Source organism: Lepidochelys olivacea (genome assembly GCF_965140295.1).
Source record: "Lepidochelys olivacea isolate rLepOli2 genome assembly, chromosome: 5".
NCBI classification, from domain to species: Eukaryota; Metazoa; Chordata; order Testudines; family Cheloniidae; genus Lepidochelys; species Lepidochelys olivacea.
Window position 1 is genome coordinate 41,671,254 of NC_140415.1, and position 20,852 is coordinate 41,692,105.

The 20,852-nt window shown below is 41.0% G+C and overlaps 1 protein-coding gene across 1 annotated transcript in view; it reads left to right on the top strand.

Annotated features, from left to right (window-relative positions):
- The window catches only part of CWC27 (CWC27 spliceosome associated cyclophilin), a 228,923-nt gene that overhangs the window by 7,361 nt on the left and 200,710 nt on the right, over window positions 1-20,852 (top strand). The window contains exons 3-6 of the mRNA XM_084628358.1: window positions 8,891-9,003; window positions 12,788-12,931; window positions 13,665-13,763; window positions 14,008-14,111. Of these exons, the coding sequence (XP_084484484.1) occupies window positions 8,891-9,003; window positions 12,788-12,931; window positions 13,665-13,763; window positions 14,008-14,111 (460 nt within the window). The remainder of the gene's footprint in view (window positions 1-8,890; window positions 9,004-12,787; window positions 12,932-13,664; window positions 13,764-14,007; window positions 14,112-20,852) is intronic.

The window sequence follows — 20,852 nt, forward strand, 5'->3', positions numbered from 1 at the left end:
ATACATGAGAGACTTAAGAGGACTTACTATGTGGGTATTTTGTAATGTGTAACTGTGTTCTTCAGTAAACTCATGAAATGATAGCCAAGCGGTCCAAGGAAGTCTCTTGAAAAATTACTTTGTGCATCACTCTCCTTTCCCTGCCTATGACTTCCTGTTTTCTTTCAAAAACATCTGCGGATTTTTAATATTTCATTGTGCTGCCATTTCAGAGTGATGGGAGCTCTGTAATCCAGATCAAAGAAATGAGGTTTGGGGATTAAACGATCTGCCTTGGGAAAACCACACCATGGGAGGATGAAGGAGCTTGTAGCTACACAGGTTTCAGAGTAACAGCCGTGTTAGTCTGTATTCACAAAAAGAAAAGGAGTACTTGTGGCACCTTAGAGACTAACCAATTTATTTGAGCATAAGCTTTCGTGAGCTACAGCTCACTTCATCGGATGCATACTGTGGAAAGTGTAGAAGATCTTTTATACACACAAAGCATGAAAAAATACCTCCCCCCACCCCACTCTCCTGCTGGCAATAGCTTATCTAAAGTGATCACTCTCCTTACAACGTGAATGATAATCAAGTTGGGCCATTTCCAGCGCAAATCCAGGGTTTAACAAGAACGTCGGGGGAGGCAACGGGCTTTGTTGCAAGGATAGGTTCCTGGGTTAGTGGTTCTGTTGTGTGGTGTGTGGTTGCTGGTGAGTATTTGCTTCAGGTTGGGGGGCTGTCTGTAGGCAAGGACTGGCCTGTCTCCCAGGATTTGTGAGAGTGTTGGGTCGTCCTTCAGGATAGGTTGTAGATCCTTAATCATGTGTTGGAGGGGTTTTAGTTGGGGGCTGAATGTGACGGCTAGTGGCGTTCTGTTATTTTCTTTGTTAGGCCTGTCCTGTAGTAGGTGACTTCTGGGTACTCTTCTGGCTCTCTCAATCTGTTTCTTCACTTCAGCAGGTGGGTATTGTAGTTGTAAGAATGCTTGATAGAGATCTTGTGTTTGTCTCTGTCTGAGGGGTTGGAGCACATGCGGTTGTATCGCAGAGCTTGACATCCGATGAAGTGAGCTGTAGCTGTGAGTTTTTTATGAGAGTATCCATTTTTGAGAGCTCATTCTTAATCTTTCCCTGTTTGCTGTAGAGCATGTTGATCAGATGATTCCGCAGTTTCTTTGAGCGCGTGTGGCACAAGCTGTCAGCATAGTCTGTGTGGTATGTAGATTGTAATGGATTTTTTTACCTTCAGTCCTTTTGGTACGATGCCCATCTGTTTGCATTTCGAAAGGAAGATGATGTCTGTCTGTATCTGTACAAGTTTTTTCATGCAGTTGATAGATTTCCACTCCATACGGCTAAATGCAGTGCCTTGCATAATGACAGGTTTCAGAGTAACAGCCGTGTTAGTCTCTATTCGCAAAAAGAAAAGAAGTACTTGTGGCACCTCAGAGACTAACCAATTTATTTGAGCATAAGCTTTCGTGAGCTACAACTCACTTCATTGGATGCATACTGTGGAAAGTGTAGAAGATCTTTTATACACACAAAGCATGAAAAAATACCTCCCCCCACCCCACTCTCATGCTGGCCACTATGGATGTAGAAGCCCTCTACACCAACATTCCACACAAAAATGGACTACAAGCTGTCAAGAACACTATCCCCGATAATGTCACGGCTAACCTGGTGGCTGAACTTTGTGACTTTGTCCTTACCCATAACTATTTTACATTTGGGGACAATGTATACCTTCAGATCAGCGGCACTGCTATGGGTACCTGCATGGCCCCACAGTATGCCAACATTTTTATGGCTGACTTAAAACAACGCTTCCTCAGCTCTCATCCCCTAACGCCCCTACTCTACTTGCGCCATATTGATGACATCTTCATCATCTGGACTCATGGAAAAGAAGCCCTTGAGGAATTCCACCATGATTTCAACAATTTCCATCCCACCATCAACCTCAGCCTGGTCCAGTCCACACAAGAGATCCACTTCCTGGACACTACAGTGCTAATAAACGATGGTCACATAAACACCACCCTATACCGGAAACCTACTGACCACTATTCCTACCTACATGCCTCCAGCTTTCACCCTGACCACACCACACGATCCACCGTCTACAGCCAAGCTCTGCGATACAACCGCATTTGCTCCAACCCCTCAGACAGAGACAAACACTTACAAGATCTCTATTAAGCATTCTTACAACTACAATACCCACCTGCTGAAGTGAAGAAACAGATTGAGAGAGCCAGAAGAGTACCCAGAAGTCACCTACTACAGGACAGGCCTAACAAAGAAAATAACAGAATGCCACTAGCCATCACATTCAGCCCCCAACTAAAACCCCTCCAACGCATGATTAAGGATCTACAACCTATCCTGAAGGATGACCCAACACTCTCACAAATCCTGGGAGACAGGCCAGTCCTTGCCTACAGACAGCCCCCCCAACCTGAAGCAAATACTCACCAGCAACCACACAACAGAACCACTAACCCAGGAACCTATCCTTGCAACAAAGCCCGTTGCCAACTGTGCCCACATATCTATTCAGGGGACACCATCACAGGGCCTAATAACATCAGCCACACTATTAGAGGCTCGTTCATCTGCACATCCACCAATGTGATATGTGCCAGCAATGCCCCTCTACCATGTACATTGGTCAAACGGGACAGTCTCTACGTAAAAGAATAAATGGACACAAATCAGATGTCAAGAATTATAACATTCATAAACCAGTCGGCGAACACTTCAACCTCTCTGGTCACGTGATTACAGACATGAAAATTGCAATTCTTCAACAAAAAAACTTCAAATCCAGACTCCAGCGAGAAACTGTTGAATTGGAATTCATTTGCAAATTGGATACAATTAACTTAGGCTTGAATAGAGACTGGGAGTGGCTAAGTCATTATGGAAGGTAACCTATTTCCCCTTGTTTTTTCCTAACCCCCCCCTCCCCCGACGTTCTTGTTAAACCCTGGATTTGCGCTGGAAATGGCCCAACTTGATTATCATTCACGTTGTAAGGAGAGTGATCACTTTAGATAAGCTATTGCCAGCAGGAGAGTGGGGTGGGGGGAGGTATTTTTTCATGCTTTGTGTGTATAAAAGATCTTCTACACTTTCCACAGTATGCATCCGATGAAGTGAGCTGTAGCTCACGAAAGCTTATGCTCAGCTTAATTGGTTAGTCTCTAAGGTGCCACAAGTACTCCTTTTCTTGTAGCTACACAGTATTTCCAGCTGGTGCCACTAGCCCTTTTATGTATCTTTTAGGGGTAAGGTACCTCAAGACCCTTTCTGATGTGTAGATCATTTCTTGTAGATATCCTCTGTACAGGAGATTTTCACTCCTGTCTGTGCCTCCAGCATAAATCAAACCCATCATTTCTTGTACCGCTAGAACTTATCTGTTTGAAAGGCATTCAGCCCTGGTATAAAGACTTCAAGTGATGGAGTCCCTTGATAAGTTGTTCCAATGATCAGTTACCCTAAATATTTTTTTTAGTCTGAATTTGTCTAGTTTCCACTTCCAGCCATTGGATCTCATTATGCCATTGTCTGTCTGCTCAATTAAAGAGCTTTCTACTGTTGGAAATCTTCTTCCCTTGTAGGTACTTATAGATGATCAAGTCACCTCTCAGTCTTCTCTTGGACAATCTGAATAGATTGAGCTTCTTACCTTTTTAGCTGTAAGGCAAATTTTTCAGACTTCAAATCATCCTTGTAGCTGTTTTCTGAGCTCTTTCCAATTTGTCAATATTGTTTTTGAAACATAGACACCAGAACTGAACTCAGTACTCTAGTAATAATCTCACTAATGCCATATGCAGAGGTAACACCAACTCCTACTTGATAATCCCCTGTTTATATATACAAAGATTGCTTTAACCCTCTTAATAGCTGCATTACAGTGGGAGCTCATGATTGTTTGGTTATCCACCATGAGCTTGAAGTCCTTTTCAGTCACTGTTTTCTGGATACAGTCCGTCCCCCGGATGGAGGACTGTATTCAGAGGCCTAAGCCATGCACCAAGGAGACGCCAGTCCCTCATGAAACCATGCCCAGATGAGACTATTATAGCAGTGAATTCCACATTTGTTGATGCTCCAAGCACTAAAAAGAGCACTGTGCTCCGTGAGTTAAGGCAGTGACCCATGAAAAAGGTAATGTCTTTGTGCTTCAGAGATTGACATTGTCTTTTTCATGGGTCTCTGCCTTAGCTCAAGGAGCACAGTGCTTTAATTTGTCATGATTAACACTATCTTTATCCTCCTAGTCAGCAACCCAGAAGTTATTTTTAATTCCCTCACCCCCATATTTATGCTTTGTCCAAATCCTGCCACTTCTTCCTCCCTGGCTTCCTGTCTGAGCCTTCAACACTGTCTAGACATCAAAAGCTCTTGTCCAAGTCTGGATCACCTCCCATCTTGATTTACTCCCAGGCATCTCCTTATCTTCCTGGGCTTCAGTCCCTTCCTATGATATATATGTTGTCATCCCCAATGAAACCCTCCATACACTTGCCTTTCTCCAGGCATCAAGTTCAAGTTTCTTGTCAGTTTCTTGATGGGCCTAAATAAATCTGTTCCTCCTTAGTTATCTACTCATCTCATTGTGTTGCTCCAATGGGCTTTGCTAATAATGCCTGCTATGGATACTCATTTATCCTATAAATGCCTCCAGGTGTTACAGATGGAATGCCTTCCTTGAAATCATCTGAAAGGCAAATACAGTTCTCCTTTTAAGACCCACCACTGCTGTGATGCTTACAAGAAAATAAGTAATTATTGACATTTAGATTAATAGTTTTTAAGGCCAGGAGGACCATTATGACTATCTAATTTGACTTCTTCATTAACACAAGAGAAGGAACCTCACCTAGTGATTTCTGCATCAGGTCCATAACTTCTGTTATGCATATCTTTTAAACTGACAACCAGTCTGTATATAAGAATATTTAGGTTTAGGGGCAGATGAGAATAGTTTTGTGTTTTTAATTTTTAGGAAAAAACCCCACCCACCTTCTAGCCTATGTTGCTGCATCATTTTATTAGGTTTTTCATCTTCCTTCCCCCTTCTCTCCCTGGCCCTTCTATTGGTTGTTTGTTAGTTTTGAATTTATCTCTTCAAGGCAACAGCTGTCTTCCTATTTGTTTGTTCAGCACCTTGAACATTGCCAAAATATAAATAGTGAGAGGGACTTCTCAAGAAACATAAATTGGCCAAATGCTATGAAGTAACAATTTTACACTGATAATTAATTTTGAATATCTGATTTATGGCACCCAGTTTACAACACTATCCTAAACACACACAGTGCCGGAATAGTGTATAACTATGTCATAATGATGAGGCTTGCTAGGAAGGGAGCAAAAGTTCACATTTTATATGAGATTATTAGAGAAAGAGTAAAGTTCGTTTTCAGTAGTCAGAATAACAACATTACTAATATGGTGAAAAATGTTTGAAATATATGAAGACTTCTTGAACTTGGCTTATTTTAAATGGAAATATCTCTGTCTACAGTATAAAATTTGTAAGTCCTCCATTGTCTTAAAACATCATGTTTTTTTAATTGACCTGCTACATATGTCAAGCAGAGTTAAATTTTCACCTCCCAGAAGCTGTTTTGATTTCCCTATAATAAAACCAAGAAGCACAATAGACTCAATGTTTCAGAGTCTGATTGGAGCACCATATAAGGTGAAACTGATGAATACTTGTCAGTGTTGGTGTGTAGCCAATACCATTGTTTGGCCATACTAAATTATAGATGTATATGAAAAGCTTTGGTCATAGAGAGAGAAGAAAAGAATGAAAGGAGGAAAAACCTTCCATGCTCAAAGTGTGAGAGTAGAACCCTGTTCTGTCAATTTAAGAACTTTTATACTCTAACAGCTTATCTATCACGGAACGGTGGCCGTTAATTTAGCAATATTGGCAACATGCCTTCTCATGTTCTTGGTTTATTTTTTTAACCCAGCTGTTTTTATTTCCAGTCACTTACGTGATAGTGGTGTTATACTTAATTTCTTGAACACTTGATAACTGACAATAGGAAATTATTGGCACGGAAAAACCCAGCATTGTGACAAATAATGTGAAGTATGCAGTTTATTTTTTCTCACATTTATTGATATAGCTTGTATGTAGTTTTTAGCTCCATTAATTCACATAAACTAATCTTCAGGTTAGGAAATTAAGAATTACCCCACAACTTTGATTGTGTGGTGGTTGGTGGAAATATAGTGCTAGAATATTCCTACTAAGTTAAGCTCCTGATGATTATATTAGAGCAGAAGTCTAAAAAATAAGGAGATACTATAGAATAAACACAGACACATTGGACTTAATTCTCCTTTTATGCTGATCTTCGTCAGTAATAACTCAAAGTTCTTGGTAAAAGGAGTATACAGGACAGGAGAACCAGGTCTGTTAAGACTATCTGGGAGATGACTTCTTTTATTTCCAGCGTGTATCTATTAATATTATCCTTTTAATGACATGCAATGCCTTCAAGGGTACAGCAACACAGAAAACTGTTCTGTATTGTATATTAGTGTGTTTAATTTTGACACAATTGTCTTGAAAATTTTAAGATGTTTACCTGATCACACATTTTATGGTACTTCCCAGTTCATATAAATGGGATATTTTATCATAGAAAATTGAAACAGAAGTTGAAAATCAACAAAATACCATTCTTTGAGTCAAAACTCAAGTTCTAACTTCTGTACACATAATGATATCTAGCCCCAGATCTCAAAGCACTTCATAAATGTGGTCAGTATCACTATTATCAGATGGGAGAAACTGAGACACGGGGCAGCAAAGTGATTTACTCAGCAGGCTAGTTGTAGAGCCAGGAATAGGTTCCCTGAGTCCCACTTTAGTGTTTCAGAGTAGCAGCTGTGTTAGTTCGCAAAAAGAAAAGGAGGACTTGTGGTACATTAGAGACTAACAAATTTATTTGAGCATAAGCTTTTGTGAGCTACAGCTCACTTCATCGGATGCATTCAGTGGAAAATACAGTGGGGAGATTTATATACACAGAGAACATGAAACAATGGGTGTTACCATACATACTGTAATGAGAGTGATCAGGTAAGGTGAGCTATTACCAGCAGGAGAGCGCGGGGGGAGGGGGGTGGAACCTTTTGTAGTAATAATCAAGGTGAGCCATTTCCAGCAGTTGACAAGAACGTCTGAGGAACAGCGTGGGGGGAGGAGGGGAGGAATAAACATGGGGAAATAGTTTTACTTTGCGTAATGACCCATCCACTCCCAGTCTTTATTCAAGCCTAAGTTAATTGTATCCAGTTTGCAAATTAATTCCAATTCAGCAGTCTCTCTTTGGAGTCTGTTTTTGAAGTTTTTTTGTTGAAGAATTGCCACTTTTAGGTCTGTATTCGAGTGACCAGAGAGATTCAAGTGTTCTCCAACTGGTTTTTGAATGTTATAATTCTTGATGTATGATTTGTGTCCATTGATTCTTTTACGTAGAGACTGTCCAGTTTGGCCAGTGTACATGGCAGAGGGGCATGGCTGGCACATGATGGCATATATCACATTGGTAGATGTGCAGGTGAATGAGCCTCTGATATTGTGGCTGATGTGATTAGACCTTATGATGGTGTCCCCTGAATATATATGTGGACACAGTTGGCAATGGGCTTCGTTGCAAGGATAGGTTCCTGGGTTAGTGGTTCTGTTGTGTGGTGTGTGGTTGCTGGTGAGTATTTGCTTCAGGTTGGGGGGCTGTCTGTAGGCAAGGACTGGCCTGTCTCTCAAGATCTGTGAGAGTGATGGGTTGTCCTTCCGGATAGGTTGCAGATCCTTGATGATGCGCTGGAGAGGTTTTAGTTGGAGGCTGAAGGTGATGGCTAGTGGCGTTCTGTTATTTCCTTTGTTGGGCCTGTCCTGTAGTAGGTGACTTCTGGGTACTTTTCTGGCTCTCTCAATCTGTGTCTTCACTTCAGCAGGTGGGTATTGTAGTTTTAAGAACGCTTGATAGAGATCTTGCAGGTGTTTGTCTCTGTCTGAGGGGTTGGAGCAAATGCAGTTGTATCGTAGGGCTTGGCTATAGACAATGGATCGTGTGGTGTGGTCAGGATAAAAGCTGGAGGCATGTAGGTAAGTATAGCGGTCAGTAGGTTTCCGGTATAGGGTGGTGTTTATGTGCCCATCGCTTATTAGCACCATAGTGTCCAGGAAGTGGATCTCTTGTGTGGACTGGTCCAGGCTGAGGTTGATGGTGGGATGGAAGTTGTTGATATCATGGTGGAATTCCTCAAGGGCTTCTTTTCCATGGGTCCAGATGATGAAGATGTCATCAATGTAGCGCAAGTAGAGTAGGGGCGTTAGGGGACGAGAGCTGAGGAAGCGTTGTTCTAAGTCCGCCATAAAAGTGTTGTCATACTGTGGGACCATGTGGGTACCCATAGCAGTGCCGCTGATTTGAAGGTATACTTTGTCCCCAAATGTAAAATAGTTATGGGTGAGGAAAAAGTCACAAAGTTCAGCCACCAGGTTTGCCGTGACATTATCGGAGATACTGTTCCTGACGGTTTGTAGTCCATCTTTGTGTGGAATGTTGGTGTAGAGGGCTTCTACATCCATAGTGGTCAGGATGGTGTTTTCAGGAAGATCACCGATGGATTGTAGTTTCCTCAGGAAGTCAATGGTGTCTTGAAGATAGCTGGGAGTGCTGATAGCGTAGGGCCTGAGGAGGGAGTCTACATAGCCAGACAATCCTGCTGTCAGGGTGCCAATGCCTGAGATGATAGGGCGTCCAGGATTTCCAGGTGGTCACATTGCTTACACTATAGATATTTTTACATAATTCTAAAAGTACACTTATAGTAAATATTCTTTTTCTTTGCAGGTTATTATGACAACACAATATTTCACAGAGTTGTGCCTGATTTTATAGTGCAAGGGGGAGATCCCACTGGTACTGGGTCAGGTGGAGAGTCAATCTACGGGCTCCCCTTCAAGGTAGGTATCTGTATAGTTCGTTTTTAATTACTGTATATTTATTTGCAAGTGATTTTACGAATAGCAGAGATTGCTAAAACAAAGCTCACACAAGAAATTAATATTTTCTCATGTACAGTGATTACTTGCACATCTTGTGTTTCCATTTTTGCATGTGCATTTTTTCATGCACAGTTCCAAAATCTGTCTGTATTGTACCCAGGGTACTAATATAATGTGTTAGCCTATTAGCAAAAATTGCATGAGGAAAAGTGAAAATAAGGTACAGTAAGAGAGCATGAAGAAAAGTGGAATCAAAAGGATGAAATGAGTGTAAAAATTGTGTCAGTTATTTAAATGTAAAAACATCACTGAAGTGATTTCAGTGTTTTTCCTACTAGATATTCAATAGAGCAAAAGGAGATCAGAAAGCACCAGGTAAACTTGTGTGGAACATTACAATAAAAGGAGAGTCAATAGCTTTCAGATATCTTCATCTTCTCTTGCCCAGATTGCAATTACTGAATAATGCTTTCCAACACTCGTTGCGCTAGTATTCTGGCAGCAGCAAATATTCAAAAGTATGGACAAATATTTGCATGTGCCAAAGTTAGATACAGAAATACTCTTATACTTGTGCAAGTTTAGATCTGATGAGCATCCATGCACAGCCCTGTCTTAAACATATGTTCACTGGGGTGTTTGCACACACAAGTTAGAAATCATAGGAATGTAGGCTTGGAAGGTCTTCTAGTCCATTGCCCCCACACTGAGACTGGACCAAGTTGGGCATGTGTAACTCTTCAGTGTAGTTTAGAGTATTTCTAAAATTTTACACCCAGTCTCTTAATATTTATATTCTTCATATGTTAGAAGGTACCTTTAAAAACAGACTTCCCCTTTGTACGTGTTCTTCTGTTTGTCTCTCACTTAAGCATTGCATTGAAACAGAGGGTGAACTAGATATGAGAGAGAGGTTTTGTTCTATGATTTTGTGATCTGTTAGACAACACTGAAGTGGTTAATGCTATATGTTCAATTATTTTATCACAGGGAATGTTTATAGGCAAGGCTCTGTATACTATGTGTAAACCTGCATTGCTCTTATCAACCTAGGCTTCTGGTTCTTTTCTAACCTCAGGCTTCAAAGGAGACAGTTTCTCTTCTGGATTACATGAACAAATAGATTTATACTACTAAACAGGGAACACATATGATCGGTCGGCCAGACCATTTTTTTTTTTCAAGTTAACATTAGCATGCAACTTTTTTGTTAATTTTTTGCATGCTAACTCTGCATATAGTATTTTTTGGAAATGATTCAGTTGCATAAAGTGAGTTTCAAGCTTTGCATCCAACAAGGGCTACCATATGGAATCAGGGCTGAGCAGGATATTGTTACTGAGATGCCTCTGTGGTAGTTCTTCCAATAGTGTGGATGCATTGTTGATCTCCAGGTGGTAGTGATTTCTTTCCATTCTGGTCTTTGATGGGGTTTACAGACCCCACACAAAGGCTAAGGAAGTGAGGGACCAGTCCTGGCCAAGAGGACTCTGCCCCTCTGCAGCTGCAGAGCATGCTCCAGATAGAGAACCTACTTAAAAGGGGACTCTGACAGTCAAGCAGCTGTGGAGGGAGATTGAACGCAAGGCTGTCTGGAGGCAGGAAGCCAGTTTCCAGCCTCTGGGACAGAGTGGTCCAAAGGAGAAATGTCTGGACTGTGGGTAAGACCCAAATGGGAAGCCAGGGGCTTGACCCTTTTCCCTCCCCTGCTCCCTGAGAAGGGAGAATAACTGGACATTGAGAAGTGAGCTGGGAAGTACCCATTTGACTATTTAGGTTGTTGAGGCTGATTGGAAACACTTTGCTAGGGAGGGGCAGAGTGCTGTTACCATGTCCCAAACTGAAGAGTGGGAAGGTAGGAAGTAGCCCAGGGGAAGCTGGTCTGGTGTATCGGCAAGAGGAGTCTTAGACATCCTTGCACCTTCCCCTTTGGGCCCAGGACTAGACCTGGTTGAGAGGGAGAGCCCGGATCCCCTACCTTCCCCTCCTCCTATATGGCTGAGAAAACCCAGGGAGAACTGGGCAACGCTGGATTGTAACTCAGATGCCAGGCCCGCGGGCTGCCCAGCAAGGCCATCCCAGGACTTTGGGGACTTTTGAGCCACGGCTTCCCAGTCCACAAGTGAAGCCCTCTACATGATCATGCAAACAGAAGAAAAATAGCCCCTTTCCAGGGTTCCTATGCTTCTGCCACCCCCCGTAGTTGGACGCAGATCCATTCCTGTCACCCAGTTCAGCCTTATAAGACTTGGTCACAAAAAACAGCAGCTTCATACCCCTGCCCTAACCTTGGTCTTAAGGTGCATCTGTAAAGTTAACAGGAGCCCACTTAAATCATGATCATGCACTGAGTCATGTGTGGGTGGGCCCCTAGCTTGTGCAGAGCCCGTGTTGAAATGTGAGAGGGGGAGGAGTGGTCTCATTTTCCTTCTACCAGGATTGTTTATTTGAGTCTAATATTTCATTCTCTCTATAATTTTGAGGACCCAAGAGGATTTCTCTCACAAGAAATGACCTGAGAAGGAGTTGTCACGGAAGGCTTTAAATATAGGGTTTTCTTCCTTCAGACTATTCTTAATATTGGGGAAGTTTGCCTGCTTGTGTGTGCTTAGTTTTTCTTTTTTGTCCTGATAGTTCTGTGTGCACTTACGTAAATCACAAGCACCTATTTTTGCACCATCTTTACATTTTCTGTGCTCTTTGTGTATAGTCGGGGCCGCCCTGGTTCTGTAAAGTTAGTACTTCCCATAATGGAATATCGATTGGCTGTGTACTGTGCTATTGCTAACCTGTTGGGCTGGCTAAAAGAACAAGGAGAGACAGTTGGGAGAAGTGGGGGCATGGGGAGGAAATTGTATATGATCTCATATTTGAAGATTATCATCATGTGTATGCATTGGAGGGAAGATTAATTTTGCATGGGCAACTTTTAATTTCCGCAAAAAGAAAAGGAGTACTTGTGGCACCTTAGAGACTAACAAATTTATTTGAGCATAAGCTTTTGTGAGCTACAGCTCATTTCATCAGATGCTGAGCTGTAGCTCACGAAAGCTTATGCTCAAATAAATTTGTTAGTCTCTAGGGTGCCACAAGTACTCCTTTTCTTTTTGCGGATACAGACTACAACGGTTGCTACTCTGAAACCTTTTAATTTCCTGTCTTTACATAAATGCTGATTCTGCCTCCTTTACTCATTCAGAGTAGTACCTTGCCTTGGAAGTATTGTGTCGTGCCCAGCAAATAAGAAGTGGGCCCATAATAAGGATGAAATACTGGTGCTATTAAAATCTGTTGCAGAGCTCCCATTGATTTGAATGGAAACTGGATTTGTTCTGAAATACAACATTTTGTTAGGTTAAATATATGATAGTTTTGATGTCACAAGAAAAATGCAGGTTTTAGTCTTTTTTTTTTTTTTTCTTAATAGAGATTATGTTTAAATACTAGGTTTCTTTTTTTTTTTTTCAAATCACATCTATATTATTGCTTTGAAGTTGACAAATATTTTTCCATTTCTTAGCCTGATTAACAAGAAGCTCTTAAGCTTGCACTTTTTTTAAAAAAAATCATGTATTTGTTTGCATTGTTAATCTGGGAGTAGTTTTTGATGTTTTGGTAGAATATTGTAAAATTTTTCAAACACAAGAAATTCTGCCTTATGTATGTTAGGGTGGTTGTTTACTGGTTAAACAAGTGCAAAATTAAAATTGCATACTAAACAATCTTCCTTTTTATTTTGAAGGATGAATTCCACTCACGATTGCGTTTTAATCGAAGAGGACTGGTTGCTATGGCAAATGCTGGAGCTCATGATAATGGCAGTCAGTTTTTCTTTACACTGGGCCGTGCAGATGAACTTAACAACAAGCACACCATTTTTGGAAAGGTTCGCTATTGAGTTATGAATTGAATCATGGTTTTGACAGATGCAATTAAATGTACTTCTAATTCAGAGAATGTTTTCTTATTATCTTCACACAGCTCAAATGCATTTTGCTACTTTCAAAGTTATTTTAGTATTTAAAAACATCTTAGTTTTTGTCTGTCTTCCATGCCTGACCTTGATCTCAATTGGTAGTTTTCCTTAGTAGTTAATTTTCCGTGGTTTTCTAGTAAATTGAACCTTTACAATACATTTTTTCAGAGTAATCTAATAAAATTAAAAGTACCCTGATTGTTGCATATAGACTGTTTTTTCTACTGTTTATAAAATGTTAATTTAGAAATGCAATTCTAATATCATTATTCAAGAACAACCCAAGCAAATGAAAGCAATAAAATGATGATGGTTTCAAGGAAATGTGGAAATTGTCAAGTAGGTTAGCTCTGTATTCTACAGAATTTTTTGTTAGTTTTATTTTCAATTCAGAACTCCCTTCACTAACTTCTGTGGCACCTGAATAGTTCTTTAACGCAGAATCGGGTTGCTAAAGAGCAGAGTCTTGTTGCATTTAAAATATTTGTAGCCATAGGTAATGTAATGTAAATATTCCTCTTTCATATATTCAAAATTATTTACATAACAATTCCCTTAAATTTTGCAGAATAATTAACAAGCAGTCTGAAAATTGATAGGCTTTGAAATAACTAACTTTAAAAAACTTTTGTGAATTTCTTAGATCACTGGGGATACCATATACAATATGTTACGACTGACTGAAGTAGAAATTGACAAAGAAGAAAGACCACTCAATCCACACAAAATAAAAAGTAGTGAGGTATGTATGCGGTTAATTCAAATATTCTACTTTTTCTTTGTCTTCAAACAATTCTATTCTAGTAGGATGTACTGGCATTAATTTATCTGAGTGGGTTATGTATTATTGTTGAAAAAAGACTTTTTTTTAAAAAATTCACTATTTTGAAAATTCTTTTTTTTAAACATGTAAGTATTCTAAATTACAGCAAAATGCTTATTAAATAAAATATAAAATATTATAAAATATTTAACTTTTTCCTTAGGTTTTATTTAATCCTTTTGATGACATCATTCCAAGAACAAATAAAAAGCTGAAAAAGGACAAACCAGGGGAAGAAGTAAAAAAGTCAAAATCCAAAGGCACAAAGTAATTATACCTCATAAGTGGGCCTTTCTTTAATTTTTTACAGCTCTAATTGTAAAATTATTTCAGTCTTGTTCTATGATATGCTAATGTCTTTATAGTACCTTGTAAAATAAATGTGGTACCTGATTTTTTTTCCAAGATGGGAGGGCATAAAAACTGTTTTCATAGTTTAAGCAATTTGTCCCTTTTCCTTTATTTCTTAATGCTGAATATTATAGTTGGTAAAAAGATTGTTTACATACAATTGCAGGTATAAGATTTCAGCATTATATGTGCCAAATTACAATTTTAAAAAACTGTTTAAAGAACAGTAAGGTTGCAAAGTGAAGCAGTCATAAATTAAGAAATGCCAGAATAAAGGGTGCATGTGCAACCTTAATATGTGCCCTTTGTATGTGTGGATGGTTATACAGTCTCTGATTTCATGATTATATACTACTTTGTCCAAGGCACCGTCACCTCATTCTGTGCATCGGACTGATGGTGTTCTCAGAATGAATCAATACTCTTGTGATTGACAAAGTTTTCTGTAGGACTCCTTATTTGGTGCAAGAATTGGAAAGTATATAGTTAATAAGGCAAGGGATTGCAAGAAAAATGGTCTTACGGTCAAGGAAATAGAATTCCATTCTGGAGAATTGGATTTTATCCCTGCCTCTGCCACAGAGTTCCTTTGTGATGTTGGGAAAGTCATTTAAACTAAAATATTCACAATTGGCCACTAATTATGTGTTTCTTCTTTTCTGGATGTCAAGTGGGAGACATTTGTTGTCAAATTTACAGAAGTGTAGAGTGCTTACAACTTCAACGGAAGTCTGGGAGATGTGTTTTGAATGTATAAAGTGCTATAAAAATGCTAGGTACTCTGGAAAGATCAGTCCTTCAGTGTCTCAAGTTTAGCACCCAAAATTAGTGGACATTTTTTGACAGTTTTAGCCTTAATATCTTTGTGCCTTGGTTCCTCAACTGTAAAATGGGCTAATAGCATCACTTAATCTCACAGAGTTGTTGTATTGATAAATTCATTAATATTGTGAAGCACTAAGATACTACAGTGAGAGTCCCATAGCAACATCAAAGAGAAAATTAATAGTTTTGTATTCAGTGCAGGGTTTGGATGGTGGGTATTAAAAAGGTTTGTGGCCACGTATTTTGAATGAGGAGCATAAAAAGAAATATTGAATAACTAGCTAGCCCTTCAATAAATGAGGTAGGGGTCTTAGGGAAAAAAAGCATGTGATTATGTAATTAAAAATTGTATGATTATACATACATAAGGGGGCAAATTAAGTTTGCATGGGCAACTTTAATTGTGGTATTTTCTAACTTACAAGTGCTTTGCAACCTTAACAATCTTGTAACAAGTGTTTTTTTAGTAAATTCCTCATTTGTTTGTTTTTTAAAAAAGACAGCAACATGAAAAAACAAATTCTGTCATGTGGAACTATTATGTGTATTGGGTCATCAGCAAGATTCAGTTAGATCCCAGCACAAATCCCTACCACCTGAGTAACTGGTAGTAGTAGATGCCTGTTATCCTCTGTGTGGATCACGTGCGCGCACACAATTTGACATTGAGTTTCACATCTATTTGCAGACAGAGAAATGTAGAAGTTCAGGACTCCTAGTTTGGATTCAGTTCTAGGTTCTGGAGGGGAGTGTGGTGTAGTGGTGTTAGATTCCTTTTGCTGTTGTCAGTGGCCTGTCTCGGTCCTCCTATCCAGTGTTCTGATCCCAGCACCTGCTTGCCTCTCCCTCAGATCCAAACCATTTCCCTGACTAGTTCCCCTCATCCCCCCAACCTGCTTGCTCCTGTCACCTGTCTTCCCTTCTGACTCCTGTAATCCCTTTGTTCTTCTTCGAGTAGCATCCTGATGGGTGCTCCACTTCAGGTGCTCATGCTCCCCCGACCCTATGATCAGAGATTTGTGGTAGAAGTCCCCTTTTGGCCTGCTCATGCACCCTGCATGTCACTGTGCCTTGTAGTGAGGTTATATTGGGCTGCAGGGAAAAATCGCCTTCAATTCATTCTCAACTGTCTTCATCCTGAGATGAAGCGTTTAGCATGCCGTCTTAGTTTCACTTTGTATACTGAGCTAACCGAGTATGCTTAGTTTAGTTTAGACATGTTGTTGTTGTTCCCCATTTGAGGGATTATTTTGGACTTGGTTTTTGTTTCTGGGATATGGTGGGGTCCCCTGTCTACCTCTGGATTCTGGTTACTGTGAGCCTCAGCATTGTCACTTGTCACAGCAGTGGGAGATCCAGCATTGTCACTTGTCACAGCAGTACCAAAAGTCCCACACTCTTAAGTCCACACACATTGGCAGGAGCGCTAGATCTCCTTCCAGGAAGTCTTGGTCACTGGGGACCTCAGGCCGCAAAGGGAGCGTTACTGAGGCGCCAAGTACTTCTGGAACCACAAAGAAGGAACCTGCTTCGAAGAGCCATGATATTGCTAAGAAAGGCACAATAGTGAATACCTCTTCTACTTCCAGTGACTATGCCCATTTTAGTGGACATTCCACTTTAAAGAGGTTGATGTCATCAGATCCTTCTGTACCTATCCCAGTGCCTCAGACCTTTTGCCTCTGAGTCAGGACATTCTTGTTCTGTGCACACAGGACTGGCTGCACCAACTCATATTACCAATGTACCTATCTCAGTTGGCTGCACCAACTCATATTACCAATGTACCTACCAAGGCTGACTTCCACAGGACTCTGCATGGCTCCCGCTTATTTTCCCCTGCTATAGCAGGAATTTCAATACTCAAGAGTCCTCCTGGTATTGAAGGAGCCAGCACCTTTATTACTTACCAGGACCGCACATCTCTTGGTACCAAAGTCTACTAGGTTACAGTCTCAACACTTCTTCTCTTGTTTCTCCAACTTTGACCACCCAGATTGAACAATTATCACTTCCCCTGGACTATGTTCAGGATTACTATGTTGAGGATGACTCCTCCGACTCACAGATCTCTCTTTACAGATCTCCTGTCTCCTCTGAGTCATTATTCTCCTTCACATACAGAAAAAGGGGAGGATAGGCAACACTGACCTTTGACAACCTGGGGTGATAAACCATGGATGCCTCCTCTCATGCCCTGTGCTCCCGTTCAGTGATCTCACTAGGATCCCTGGGCCCTGTATTGACAACAGTTTAAGGGCACTGAGTCCTCTCAGGAAACATAGACATACACTGTCTTGTGCCTTCACTTCCTCCTCTCCAGCCGAACCCGGAGAGGAGACGTTTGAGGAAAAAGAAGCAAGAGCTCACAAAGGTATTACACCTCATATGTGTATCTCTTCATTATTGCCAGATGAGGTAGTAATGTGTCTACCACAGTCCTTGGCAGATGAGTTTAGAGATTTCCAGAAGCTGATGAAGTATATCGCAGATACTTTTCAAATCCTGCTTGAGGAAGCCCAGGACTCCCATCATAAACTGGACATTTTACACACACCAGCTTCTCATGTGGCACTCCCTATTAATGAAGCTTTACTAGAGCTTGCCAAGACAATCTGGCAGACTCCAGCTATGCCGCCCCCCCCTCCCCTCACACACACACACTTGTAAAAGTGCCAACAAGAAATACTGTGTGCCAACCAAGGATTCAGAGTTCTTATTCTCACATCCAACACCAAATTCACTGGTCATGGATGCAATGAATGTATGTGGTAGACAACACAATACAAAATATACTCCCTATAACAAGGACCAGAAGTGACTAGATCTGTTCGGTTGCAGGAGTTATTCCTCCACAGTGCTACAGTCCAGAATAGCAAACCATCAAGCGCTCATGTCAGAATATGACTATTTGAATTCTAACAAGTTTAACACTTTTATTGACCATTTGCAAGAAGAGCACCACAAGCAATTTTAAGGCTATCATACATGAGGGTCAGCTTCTGCCAAAGACGTTGCTGCAAGCCTTCATAGGTGCAGTTGATACAACAGCCTGGTCCATTTCTGTTGTGATTGTTATGGGCTGAGCTTCTTGGCTGCAGTTGTCAGGCTTTCCTAGGGAGTTACAGAGCACTGTAGAGGACTTCCCTTTTGATGGTCACACATTGTTTTTTGGAGTCACTGATGATTGCCTTCACACTTTGAAGGACTCAGTGGCCACACTTAGATCCCTTGGAATATATCTTGCAAATAAAAAAAATTTAGCAGGTTCCAGACATCACAAAGATCTTGCTCAATTCACTTCTCTGCTTTCTGTAGATCAATTAATGCTCTGACCAAGATGCTGAGATATTCCAAGAAAAAGCCTGCTACTACCTCCTCTTCATTTTAGCCATCTGCGACATCCAAACATTAGCTTTGATGGCCTCGTCAAGAGTCTGAACCACCTGCTCCAAATAAATCTATCTCCGCAATGTCCCATCTTCCTTCCCCACTTTGGATACCCCCCTTTTCGTAGTTTGGATCTGCATAGGACACAACAACATCCAACACAGGGGGGTTGGGGATTGTACAATCTTGGTTATTCCAATCCATTTCACCTCCCATCCCATTTTCCTGTCTCTTTTCAGAGACCCATCTCACAATTAGTTGCTGAGTCAGGAGGTTGTCTCTGTCCTATGCTTAGGGGTTATAGAACCACTTCCAGTTCAGCACGGGGAGGAAAGGTTCTGTTCCAAGTATTTTCTGGTCCCCAAAAAGAATGGAGGATGGAGACCAATATTAGATGTCAGATGTCTCAACAACTGCATGAAATAACGTAAATTCAGGATGGTGATCCTGACAGCTATTATTCCCCCTCTAGATTTCAGGGATTGGTTTGTGACTCTTTACCTTCAAGACACTTATTTCCACATTGAAATTCACCCCTCTCACAAGAAGTTTCTTTGGTTTATAGTCAGCCTCAACCACGACTACTTTCAATACCAACTGCTCCCTTTTGGCCTCTCGTCTGTCACAAGCATATTCTCAAAGGTCAAGGCAGTCCAAGCCACCCATCTACATTGTGTAGGCATAACTGTCTTCCTTTTTCTCAATGATTAGCTAGTCAGGGGCTGATCCTATCGTGTAGTCCATTGGCAGTACAAATGATGAGGTCTTTGTTTCATACCTGAGACCTCCAGATTAACCATGAAAAGTCTGTTTTGATCTTGGTTCAATGGATAGAATTTATAGGAGCCTCGACAGGTTTGCGAATCTACAGAATCTTAGTACAAAGAGTCAAGTAAGCCCTCAGACTTCAGCAGCGAATTGTCTTCAGCAGTTGGGCCATTTGGGGGTGTGTGTCTGCATGACCCAACATGTCAGATTGCATCTTCAGTATTTCAGGGGTGGCTCAAGACAGTCTACATACCAAACAAGCACAGACTTCACAAATAGGTCTCTCTTCCCCTTTGGATTCTGGACTTGCTCAATTGGTGGAAGAACTCCTCCAAAGTCTGTGTGGGGAGTTCTCTTCTTTCAACCTCCTCTGACCACCATTATCACTTCAGACAGATCCCTGTTGGGATGGGGAGTGGATCTTGGTCCACACGTCATCCAGGGCAAATGGTCTTCCTATGAGAGTCTCCTGCATATCAACATTCAGGAGTTGAGGGCAGTCAGGAATGCTTGCTCCCATTTTCTTTCACTGAACAAAGCCAAATTAGTCAAGATCATGACAGACATTGTGTCCTGCATGTTTTACATCAATCAACATAAGGGACCATGCTCCCCCCAACTCTGTGCCAAGGAGACAAAGTTCTGAAATTAGCATGTAACGAACCTGATAGCTTCTCAGCCTCTTACCTCTCAGGTATACAGAACATCACAGCTGATCACCTTCACAGAAACTTCTCTCAGAGTTATGACTGGAAGATGGATTCACAAATGCTCCACAGCATATTTCTAACCTAGGGATTTCCAGAAGTGGATCTTTTTGCCACTGCTGCCAATGCAAAGTGCAGGAAGTTTTGCTCTGTGGGGGAAGGGGGGAGAGAGTCGTGTCTCAGTCACTGGGAAATGACTTTCTTATTCCATGGGCCAGGAGTCTTCTTTATGCTTGCCAACCAATGCCATTGATCTTGAAAGTTCTCAAAAAGGTCAAGCAGGACAAGGACTAGGTCATTTTGATTGCACTGACTTGGCCAAGGCAGGTTGGTACTCTTACCTGATTCAGTTCACTTCACTTCTCATCCACTGCTGAGATTTCCAGTTGCTTGCCACCTGTTGTCTCAGGGTGCCCCTCGACAGCCACTTCACACCAATTTGGAAGTTTTCTGACCTCAAGCAAGGCTCCTAGATGGTTCTCGGGATAGAGACTTCCCACTTAAGAGGTACAACAGGTTTTTAAATAGCAGAAAAACATCTATGAGAAGTACTTACCTTCAGAAATGGAAGAAATTTAACCTATGGTGTATCTGTTGGCAAGTGACCATTGACCATGCTTTTCTTTCCACCACCCTGGATTATCTGTTAGAATTAAAAAGATCAGGTATTGTTATGAGTTCTGTCAAGGTTCACTTGGCAGCAGTAACAGCCTTTCATTAGTCTGTGGACGATTTTTCACCACAACTTCAAGATTTCTTAAAGATTTGAATAGTTATCTATGGGTTAAGGAACCTACCCCGGTATGGGACTTGAATGTGTTCTTAATTGCCTTATGACAGACCCCTTTGAGCTACATATTCGCTATTCCACTTGCCCATGAAAACAGCTTTCTTGGTTACCATCACTTCTGCCCAGAAAGTGGGAGAATTGAGGGTTTCAATGGCAGATCTCCCCTCCCCTGCCCTG